Source organism: Henckelia pumila, chromosome 4, assembly GCF_033568475.1.
Source record: "Henckelia pumila isolate YLH828 chromosome 4, ASM3356847v2, whole genome shotgun sequence".
NCBI classification, from domain to species: Eukaryota; Viridiplantae; Streptophyta; class Magnoliopsida; order Lamiales; family Gesneriaceae; genus Henckelia; species Henckelia pumila.
In genome coordinates this window covers 96,627,206-96,639,290 of record NC_133123.1, presented here as the reverse complement: position 1 = coordinate 96,639,290, position 12,085 = coordinate 96,627,206, and the positions used below count along the sequence as shown (strand labels likewise).

The window sequence follows — 12,085 nt, the reverse complement described above, 5'->3', positions numbered from 1 at the left end:
CGCAGTGCTTATGCAGTGTGGTAAGGTTATTGCGTATGCGTCGAGGCAGCTGAAGGTGCATGAGCAGAATTATCCGACGCATGACTTGGAGTTAGCAACAGTGGTTTTCGCTTTGAAAATCTGGAGGCACTATCTGTATGGAGAGAAGTGCAAGATTTTCACAGGCCACAAGAGTCTCAAGTACCTCTTCACACAGAAGGAGTTGAACATGAGACAGCGCAGATGGTTGGAGTTGGTGAAGGACTATGACTGTGACATTAGCTACCATTCGAGTAAAGCCAATGTAGTGGCCGATGCTTTGAGTCGGAAGTTGTCAGTGGTATCATGTTTGACCGTACAGTTACCACTACAGAGCAAGATTCAGAGATTTGACTTGGATTGTTATCCGAGTGGTCATGCACCGAGCTTGTCAGTGTTGACGGTGCAGCCAGTTCTGCGAGATCGGATTAGGGATGGACAGTCTACTGATGAGGAGTTGCAGCGATGGAGACAGAGAGATGAGGCTAGGGGTAACCTCTTGTATACAGTGGTGGATGGTATCGTTCAGTACCGTGGTAGGATGTGGGTACCAAACGTCGATTAGTTGAGAGCTGAGATTTTAGCAGAGGCTCACACATCTCCGTACTCCATTCACCCCGGAAGTACGAAGATGTACAAAGATTTGCAGCTATTGTATTGGTGGCCCGGGATGAAGAGTGACATCGGGAGAGTGGTGTCAGAGTGTTTGACTTGTCAGCAAGTCAAGGCAGAGCATCAGCGTCCAGCAGGACTTCTTAGACCTCTTCCTATTCCGGAATGGAAATGGGAGAATATTACGATGGACTTTGTGGTTGGCTTACCGAGGAGTGCCAGAGGTTGCACAGCGATTTGGGTGATTGTGGATAGACTCACCAAGTCAGCTCATTTCTTGCCGGTGAGGACTACTTATTCTTTGACACAGTATGCAGAGCTTTACATCAGAGAGATTGTTAGACTGCATGGCATACCAGTGTCTATTGTGTCAGACAGAGATCCAAGATTCACATCTGCGTTTTGGAAGAGTCTGCACACAGCATTGGGGACTAGGCTTTTGTTCAGCACAGCATTCCATCCCCAGACAGATGTTCAGTCTGAGAGAGTGATCCAGGTTCTCGAGGATCTTCTGAGAGCTTGTGTCATTGATTTTCGGGGCTCTTGGGAGACTAGACTGCCATTAGTGGAGTTTACCTATAACAACAGTTTTCAGTCGTCTATAGGTATGGCTACTTATGCAGCATTGTATGGGAAGAGATGCAGATCTCCTGTGCATTGGGATGAGGTTGGTGAGCGGATTTTACTGGGTCCTGAGATTGTGCAGCAGACAACTGACATTGTGACTCAGATTCGAGATCGGATGAGGACTGCTCAGAGTCGTCAGAAGAGTTATGCAGATGCCAGACGACGAGATTTGGAGTAGAAGAGTTATGCAGATGCCAGACGATGAGATTTGGAGTTCGCTGTAGGTGATCACGTATTCCTGAAGGTGTCACCTATGAAAGGAGTAGTGCGTTTTGGCCGGAGAGGCAAGCTTAATCCGAGGTATATAGGGCCATTCGAGATCTTGGAGAGAGTTGGCACGTTGGCCTACCGTTTAGCTCTACCACCGGGGCTAGTGGCAGTGCACAACGTTTTCCATGTATCCATGCTTCGGAGATATATCTCCAACCCGTCGCATGTGTTGGATTTCGAGCCCTTGCAGTTGCCACCAGATCTAGTGTATGAGGAGAGGCCAGTGCGGATCTTGGCAAGGGAGGAGCGGAGGCTTAGGACGCGGGTCATACCGATGGTCAGAGTCCAGTGGCTGAATCACTCGGAGGAGGAAGCAACTTGGGAGACCGAGGCAGACATGAGGACTCGCTACCCGGAGTTGTTCGGGTAAGTAATTTAAATTTCGAGGACGAAATTCAATTTAAGGGGGGGAGAATTGTAACACCCGGTATTTTAAATACGTAAATCCGCATGCATAATTAGAGTATTTAATTATTTAAATTTTAGATTTATGGGTTAAATAATTATGTGAATTAATTGTGCATGATTTAATTTATTTTTTTAAGCATTTAACCCATAATTAGTGATTACCCATTCAGCCGCCTCCCTCTCCCCCATTATTCATCTTCTTCCTCGATCAGCAAGCCCTAGGAGGTTCCATAGCTCGATTTTCTTAAAGCTTCGAAGGTGTGTTCGTCCCGTCATCCCGGAATCGTCCCACGCACGTTTTTCTCTTCAATTTCGGTGAAAGGCATGATTTTTCTTCCTTATTTTCGTACCTATCAGATATTAAAGTGTGTGCAATGTGTAGGCATCGAAATTTCAAAGTTTTTCAGAGAAAAATTTGATCTAGGTTGAAGACGCACGGTTCTTTGATGTTTTCATGATTCATGTTCACGTTTTGATGCCATGGGTGCGTTATAACTGCTGGCTAGGGTCCTTAGGGTGTCCTAGGTGTGTCTGGACTCGAATGGCTCGAATGGCTCGAGCCAAACGAGCCCAGGGAAGCTACTGCTGCAGATCGGCCGAGGGGAGTCGCAGGTTAGGGTTCTGTGGAAGGGGCTTCGGGTTTGGTGCATGGGGCTGCATGGGGCCAGGGCTAGGGTCAGGTTCGGACCGCCCAGACGTGGGCTACGTCTGGGCGGTGGCTCTCCGGCCAGGGGCGGCCGGAGCAGGCCGGCAGCAGCCAAGGAGTGGCTGCTGCTCACGGCCGCAGCCAAGAAGGGAAGGGGGTGTCGGGTTTAGGGTTAGGGTTTGGTTCCGGGTCGGGTCTGTGGTCCGGGTCGGGTCTGTGGGGTAGTGGGTCGGGTTAAGTTGGTCCGGGTTTGGTGGGCCGGGCTCGAGTCTTTTTATTTTTAAAGTTTTTTATTAATTAATTGGTTTTTGGGCCAATTAATTAGAAATAAAATTATTTGGACTCCCAAATAATTTTATTTGGGCTTTTAAAATTTTAATTAAGTTAGTCCATTAATTTTATGGGCTTTTGAGCCCATAAAAGTTATTGGGCCAGTCTTTGGGCTTTGGGGCCCATTGGGCCAGTTTAAGTTGTTATTAGGCCTAGAATGTTTTTTGGGCTTTAAATTATTTTAATTGGGCTTAGAATAATTTTATTGGGCTTAAGTATGTTATTGGGCCAGATTTAAGTAATTAGGCTTGAGTGTTAGGGCCAGCAGTCCAGTACAATCCATGAGAAATTTGCATGTGTCCTGATTATATATTTAATTATTTTTATGCATTGAAGTTATTTTAATATTTATATGTTAGTAAGAAATTAAATTAAATATATATGAAGGACACACATTTTATTTAAGTACATGCATTCATGAAATAATTTTATGCATAATTAAATGTTTAAGGTTGAGCCATAATAAAATATTTTATGTTGGAAGTTGAAGTAGTGTGACAATTTAAGGGGGATTCGTCCCCATATGTGAACTATTGAAGGGCAGTTTACTGCCAATTTAAGAGGTGATTCGTCACCGCCACGTACGTTGGTTTCCACGCTGATCAGTATTTAATGTATGATTTAAGGTTACACTACAGATACAACCATGCGATGTTAGAAATTTAACTTCTCAACAATGTTTATGTATTATGTTATTTAAGTTAATTTAAGTTATGTTTATTCCATGATATTTTTAAGCATGCTCATTCATGTATATGTTATGTATTAGTATCCAAGTGATTTAAATTATTTTAAACCCTTGTTATGTTAGCATGTTGGGCCTCTAGGCTCACTACACTGGTATGGTGCAGGTGAGTTCGTAGAGGAGGATGTAGCTCCCACCGGCGGCGAGGACATATGAGCGGACATGGAGTGACCCCGTGACCGTGATAGATGTCTGAGTCACATTGCATGTTTTAATTACGTCAGCATGTTACACTTTTTAACTATTTTTCAGTGGTTGTGGTTTTGAATATTTTCAGGGCATGCAAATTTTACATCATTTTTCTTATGCAGTATTATTAATTAAATGTTTGACTCAGATATTTATTTTATTTAAAGAATGCAATTTTTATTTAAGTTATTCATTTATTTATTTTAAATCTTTTTATTCGGTGCATGTATGTATGGGCATATATGTGCATATTTTATTTAGTAGGTATTTAGTAAGAAAAAAAAAAATTTCCGCATATTTATTTATTTAATAATTAGAGAGTTAGGGTCGTTTCATTGGGAGTCCTTGAAGTTGCTAGAGTCGCAACTTTTGGCAAGTTTGGAAGAGTTGAGCCGATATAGTATCGATGTCTTTCTATATCGATTAATGAACTTGATTGGATAGTTTTTGAATTGAGAATTGTTTCTTTCAGATTGAAGTTTTGGAACGACAAAGAAGAGGTATAAGATGACTTTGGAATGGAATAGGACGATTAACTCGAGTCGGGATTGATTTGAGTGTCCTAGAATGAATCACATATTGCATGATTTGATTGCTTATTGATTATATGATTGAATTTATATTGAGTGCATGAGATTACATATGCATTCATATTGAGCCTTGATTTATTCAATTTGAATTAGACGATCTAGGGATTGTAGTTGAGTAGCTTGGTAGGCGATTTACTACCTTGTCGAGTAGCTCACTATAATGCTCTTGAGTCTAGGGGATTAAAGCATGCCATGTCCACCTCGAGAGGAGAGTCGGTGTGATTGTGGATGTTTTTAACCTCGGGATCCCAAACCGAAGAAAGAAAGAATAGAAGAATTTCATTTGATTATCTGAGTCTGATAATCCAGAAGTTTAAAAACATGCATATCATTTTAAATACAGTACTTGATTGGATTATTTGATTATATGGGGAACGAGTTTTTTATGAATTGATATGTTTATTTGATTGCATGTCAGTCTCTTTTACTGGAAATATTATTCTCACTGGATTATCTGGCTGTTGTCTTTGTTTGTATGTGTACTTGACAACAGGTGGGGCAGGAACGAATCAGAGACAACATGGCTAGAGGATTGAGAGAATAGAGTGAGTCTTGGATGTTAGGAGTCACTTTGTAATTGAACTCCTTTTTGTATTGAATAAGTCCGAACTAGATGGACCTTATTATGCATGCTTTATTTTGTGAGGTTTGTATAACTTATTACATATATGTTGTATCTTGTTGAATGGGATTTTGATGTTGTTATTGTGGATTGAATGGAATTGGAAATTGGAGAAGAAACCAGAATTTTTCTGGGCAGAGGGTCTCGCTCGATCGGCGAATTCTTGTGGATCGAGCGAGCACCTTTTTTAGCGAGGCAGTGTATTTGAATTTTGTGCTCGCTCGATCGGTAAGATTTTACCGATCGAGCGAGGGGTCCCGATCCTTGGACAGAGAACTGGAATCTTTGGCCCGCTCGATCGGTAAGTTTTTACCGATCGAGCGAGCACCATCTTTAAAAAAAAAAAATTTGAATTCTTTAATCCTATTATTTTAATTGAATTGATTAATTTAATTACCCTGAGATGGCATGATTAGAATCTAGGCCTCACAGAGGATCTCTTTGATCAGTTTCAAGGAGCCTCTGTATTTTCGAAGATTGATCTCAGTTCTGGCTATCATCAGTTGAAAGTCAAGGAGGCAGATGTGTTCAAGACAGCTTTTAGGACTCGTTATGGCCACTACGAGTTTCTTGTGATGCCGTTTGGTTTGACGAACGTGCCCGCGGTCTTCATGGATCTTATGAGCCACGTGTTCCAGCCATACTTGGACAAGTTTGTCATTATTTTCATTGATGATATCCTCATTTACTCAAAAGATAAAGTAGAGCATTCGCAACATTTGAGGACAGTTCTAGAAGTACTTCGAGAGCGAAAGTTATTTGCTAAGTTCGACAAATGTGAGTTCTGGCTGGAGAGAGTAGCATTCTTGGGCCATATCATTTCCGAGAGCGGTGTTGAGGTAGACCCCTCCAAAGTTCAAGCAGTTAAGGAGTGGTCAGTACCTAGAAATGCATCGGAGATTCGCAGCTTTCTCAGATTGGACGGTTATTAAAAGAAGTTTATCAAGGGCTTTTCATCCATTGTGGTGCCCTTGACAACATTGACTAAGAAGAATGCTAAGTTTGTTTGGAACCCGAAGTGCCAATAGAGCTTTGATGCGTTGAAGGAGGCACTTACGTCGGCACCAGTGTTAGCCATGCCATCAGGGCAAGGTGATTATGTGGTGTACACTGATGCTTCCAAGTTGGGATTGGGAGCAGTTCTTATGCAGCGAGATAGAGTTATTGATTATGCTTCTAGGCATTTGAAGGAACATGAGAATAACTACCCTACTCATGATTTGGAGTTGGCAGCAGTGGTTTTTGCACTTAAGATTTGGAAGCACTATCTCTATGGAGAAAAGTGTAAGATATTCACGGACCATAAAAGCCTCAAATACTTCTTCACTCAGAAGGAGTTGAACATGAGGCAACGGAGATGGTTAGAGTTGGTAAAAGACTATGACTGTTACATTAGTTACCATCCGGGCAAGGCTAATGTCGTTGCCGATCCATTGAGTAGAAAGACAGCAGTGATTGCTTCTTTGATGGTGTCTAGACCGTTGCAGGATGAGATTCAGAGATTTGGACTAGAGTTCTATGTCGAGGGAAGATCTCCCAAATTGTCAGCTTTGACAGTGCAGACTACATTATTTGACCGTATCAGAATTGCTCAAGCAGTTGACGAGCAGTTGGAAAGGTGGAGACAGAGAGCTGAGGAGAAAGACAGTGGTTTGTATTCAGTGGTAGATGGGATTGTGAGGTTTAGAGGTCGAATTTGGGTGCCCGCATGTGATTATCTGCGAGTTACTATCATGGCAGAGGCACATACATCATCGTACTCTATTAACCCAGGAAGTACGAAGATGTATCGGGACCTTCAGCAGTTATATTGGTGTTCGGGCATGAAGCGTGATATAGCCCTCTTTGTATCAGAGTGCTTGACATGCCAGCAGGTCAAAGAAGAACATCAGAGACCTGCGGGATTGCTTAAGCCACTCCCTATTTCGATTGGAAATGGGAGAATATTGCCATGGACTTCGTTGTTGGCTTTCCAAGGACAGTGAGAGGTTTGAATGTTATTTGGGTTATTGTTGACCGTCTCACTAAGTCGGCACATTTCTTGCCAGTGAAGACGACCTTCACTATGACTCAGTATGCGGAGTTGTATATCCGGGAGATAGTCAAACTACATGTTATCCCTGTTTCCTTAGTGTCTGATAGAGATCCGCGGTTTACGTTGACGTTTTGGAAGAGTCTTCATGCAGCTTTGGGTACGAAGCTTTTGTTTAGTACCGCCTTTCACCCGCAGACGGATGGATAGTCCAAGAGGGTGATCCAGATTCTAGAGGAACATTTGAGAGCCTGCGTCATTGACTTTCATGATAGTTGGGGGTCGAGGTTACCATTGGTGAAATTTTCATATAACAACAGCTATCAGACCACCATTGGTATGGCACCTTACGAGGCACTCTATGGGATACCGTGTAGATCATCGGTATTATGGACCGAGGTTGGTGAGAGGTCAGATTTGGGACCCAAGATTGTTCAGCAGACTGCCGAAGTTGTAGCCAAGATTCGTGATAGGATGAGGACTGCACAGAGCAGGCAGAAGAGTTATGCCGATCATAGGAGGAGAGACTTGGAGTTCTCGGTGGGAGATAATGTGTTTGTTCGAGTAGCTCCTATGAAGGGTGTAATGAGATTCGGGAAGAAAGGGAAACTTGCACCAAGTTTTATAGGACCCTTTGAGATATTGGACAAAGTAGGGGCATTGGCTTATAGGGTGGCCTTGGCGCCTAATCTTGATGGAGTCCAAAACATCTTCCATGAGTCGATGTTGAGGAAGTACGTCTCGAATCCGTCCCATGTGCTCAGTTTGGAACCTCTTCAGTTATCCCCTCGCATGACTTATGAGGAAATGCCCATTCGGATTTTGGAAAGACAGGAGAGGAGACTCCGTAACAAGTCGATTCTGATGGTCAAAGTGAGATGCAGAACCATCCGGATGAATGGGCCACTTGGGAAGCAGAGGCAGATATCAGGACTTGCTATCCAGAACTCTTTGGTAAGTCTTGAATTTCAAGGACGAAATTTCATATTAGGGAGGGAGGAATTGTGACGCCTAGAATTTCTTAATTTAAGTTTCATGCCTAAATCAGTCTTTAAAATTTTATAATTTTTTTAATTATTTTAATTTTCTGTGTTAATTGGCTAGATAATAATCTTTCCCGCGCATTTAGACTTACTTTTAAATTTTTGTGAAAATTAACATTTTTAAACTTCCGGGATATTAAAAATCAAAATTTAATATTTTTTTTTAAATTAGAACTTTGATTTTGTATTTTATTTAGTGCCAATTAAATTCCTAAATTCAGGTTCCTAAGATTAAATGGCATTTTTAGAGTGTGTAGTATTTTTTCTTTCAATTTATTTAACTCTTAGAAAATCCCCACTAAAATGCATAACCCTAGCTTCTAATGTATAAACACACCGCACGATACACTCACCTTTCCCCTGTTCTTCTTCTTTCCCCCAAATCCCTCGCTTCTTCTTCTTCTTCGATTTCCCGTTCTTTTCTTCATTTTTTGGGCAAACACCTTCTAGGTGGTAAGGGTGAGCTGATGCACTGCTGATTGAGCTTGATTTCCCCCTCCCCCCCCCCCCCCCACTCTAGCTCCTACGATCGGCTTAGCTTTTTGGGCCGTTACCTTCGTTTTTTTTCCTTGTGTTTGAAAGGAAAGGATAATGTCTTCCTTGCTTCATAGTGTAGCTTATTTATGTGTGTTCATTGGGTGTTAGATCATATGCATTTCATTTCTTTGAAAAGCTTGCAAGATTTCGTGCCCTGTATATTTTTTGTTTCTCGGCTCAACCATGCAGTTTAAATTTCGAAATTCAATTGATTTAATCATGCTCATATGTGAAAAAAATGAACGATTTTAAAGCCTTGGAATGAAATTGTAAGCATGTTAGCCATTTTTTGAAAATTCAGAAATGTTCTTGGTTAGTGTGCTCGAATTTTGTGTATTTTGATTGTTGGTGGATTGGTTTGGTGATTTAGGAGCTACCACGGGTGATATATAGTTCACGTAGTAGCGTTAGATTAAATGAAATTGAAATATGGTCTTGGATGGGGAAATTCAAAACTGCCAGCTTCTTAGGAATTAGTTTTGGTTGAATTTGGTGGAGTTGCGGATGGGCTGGGTTATGTTAAATTTTCAAGAGTTTTGGGGAAGCTTAGAAGTTGGTTAGTGATGCTAAGACAGTGGCTTGGGGTTGAGGTCAAATGGACAGGTTTGGTTTGGATTTGAGAGGTTGAATTTGAGCAGATTTCGTGGACTTAGGGGCTGTCAAGAGCCGTGAGTTCATAACAGGGTTAGAGGCTGGTTTAGGTGAAGGGCTCGGGGCTAGTGATACCTTAGGATGTTAGGGAAACGATGTTTCGAACGGAGTTCAATTTGGTGGATTTTTCCCTAAGTTCAAGCCTTGGGACTTATGAGAGGTAGAATTTTAGACGACAAGTTGATGTCCGGGTTTGAACATTTAAAACAGTGATAAGATCAGAATTTGGGTAAGGGCTCGGGACTAGAAGTAGCTTAAGAGGTTAGGAAAAATGTCGTTTCAAGTGGAATTATTTTTGGATAAGTATTTAGTGAGTTATAAGATTTTAGGGCGTACCGCTCCATTTACCTAAAGTGCTATAACTATGGGTTGGATTCCCACCCTTTGTGTGTTCTCTAAATCATCATTCTAGCCATTCACCATCGAGTCTCTTGCATGAGCATTGAATAAATATTTTCGAGTACATTATATCTACATGTGCATGCTAAGTCTTATATTCAAAAAAAAAAAAAAGAATTTACTTTTGAACGAAGTGAGATGATTGTGACTACATTTATTCACGTGTATGTGTGGGGCTGGGAGATGTTTTGGCCTCCCTTACCAAATCATTATGGGTTTCCTTACCTTAGCATGTTTTCGTGTGGGGCTGAGAGCTATCTTGGCCTCCCTTACCAAATATAGGGCAAGATTGGTTTGGTTTCATCTTGACCTCCTTGCGGCATTGTGCACTACAGCCATGATCATGATCAAAATCACAGAGTCACAATTCAAGGATCTAAGTTCACCCAAAATTTATATGACATGTTCCAGTACATTTTATGCAATTCATTGAGTTTATTTGACTTAGCTTTGCACATGTCATATTCAAGCACTCATTCATGTTCATCATTTTTAAGCTTAGGGGAAGAAACAATTATTTTGTTACGCGTTATTTTAAATTATGTGTGTGCTTGTATCTATGTAGTATTCGTTATCCCCCTCCATATTCTTGCTGAGTCTTTTAGACTCACTCCACTTATTTGTTTTCAGGTGAGTACGATTCCCTAGGTACTGAGGAGCAGGATCCCCAGGGTTAGGCCACTGGTGGTGCAGGCCCTTGACCGTCGCTGTTTTTTTCTTTTAGTTCCGCAAACTCTGATGATATGTAATAATGAATCTTAGTATTTAAACATTTACAGTTATTTGCAGGATGAGTCTTCCCTACTTTTGATCTCTTGGCATGTAAACTTATCCACCTGTAGTACCGCATCAAGCGGGGTTAACTTACTTTTATTTCGTGGTATTCTGATTCGGATTTTATCCGGTGCTTATTTTATTTGTTTGAACTGATGCTTGTGACAGGTTGGCTTTTTAATAGTTTCAAACGAGTCATGGCAAAATTTTTCGAAAATCTCGTATTTTCTCTATTAATTAAATTAGTCTAGAGTGTTGGAGTCCTTTCAGATAACTTTAAGGGTAAGACTATGGATAAGAGTAAGATTATCTATGGTGTCATTATTAATGATGTGTTGCTTGTTGACCATCTATTTGAACAAATCCGCTTAACAATAAATTTCAAACTTTTTTTTTAGTCATTGTTAGGAATGGCAACACAGGTTCGGGCGGGTTTGGGAAAACTCGAGATCGACCCCACCTCCTCTTAGATCAATCCGGGTTAGACCCGTTGGACCCGCCAAATTTTATATAATTTAAATTTTATTAAATAAAAAATTTACAAAATTTACAAAATTTACAAAACATCATTAAATTTATATTTCAAATTTATATTAAAAATATTTAGGACAAAAAATATTCTCACAAGTTAAAATGTATAATTTTTATTTAATTAAAAATTAATACAAAAATTATAATAATATATTTTAATATTAAAAATAATCATAATATATTAAAATCATTTCAATCCAAAAATATTATAAACTCAAATTATGGATAAAGTATTGATTATTTAATATAAAAATATAATTATATATTATTAATATATATACATATATATTTTATATTTATATATTAATATATATATTTTTGGCGGGGTGGGTCTGGCCAAACCCGAGACCTACATGTGGACCCGCTTGGCCGGGTTTAGACCCGCCCGTCGGACCGAGTTCAATGCGGAGCCGGGTTTAAACTGACTCATTGCCATCACTAGTCATTGTGCTACCTTTCTCAAATTCAAATCTTTTCATTCAAATGCAACCTAAAAACGTCAAGATTAATCTTAACCTAAACGGGAATGAAATACAAATATACCTTCAATAAGTGATACACAAATTTCAACATTTTACATAGTTTTCTCAACGGTTTAAGATAACATAACGTAACATTAATGTTTGGAATGTATATAATATTTTTCAATCATTTTATAGGTAGATTATATCAATGTTTTTATGACCGAAACGGTGATCGAACTGGTTTATCTTGAAAAAACGGTCCAAAAAGTCGGGTCATTTTAACCGAACGGTCGAACAGAAACCGTTTATATAATATAATTAATAATATATTTTAAATTTTAAAATCTAAAAGATGTATATAAATAGACAAAAAAATATATTTATCCATGTTTGAAAAATAAATAACAATTATAAATATATTCAAAATATTAATTATAGTTATATATATTTTTAAAAATAAAATAATTAATTAAAAAAACTCATAATATTAAAATAATATTTTTAATGATGTACAAATTCCAAATAATCATGTATATATACAATAAAATATTAAATTAAGATTTGAAAATTTTAAAAAAAAACTAATTTTTCAAAAAA

At 39.5% G+C, this 12,085-nt stretch overlaps 1 protein-coding gene across 1 annotated transcript; it reads left to right on the top strand.

Annotated features, from left to right (window-relative positions):
- Positions 1 to 5,668: 5,668 nt before the first annotated feature.
- On the top strand, positions 5,669 to 7,042 carry LOC140861433 (uncharacterized). Its single transcript, XM_073264452.1, has 2 exons — positions 5,669 to 5,931; positions 6,454 to 7,042. The coding sequence occupies exons 1-2, from the start codon at positions 5,669 to 5,671 to the stop codon at positions 7,040 to 7,042; spliced, it is 852 nt and encodes a 283-aa protein (XP_073120553.1).
- Positions 7,043 to 12,085: the final 5,043 nt, after the last annotated feature.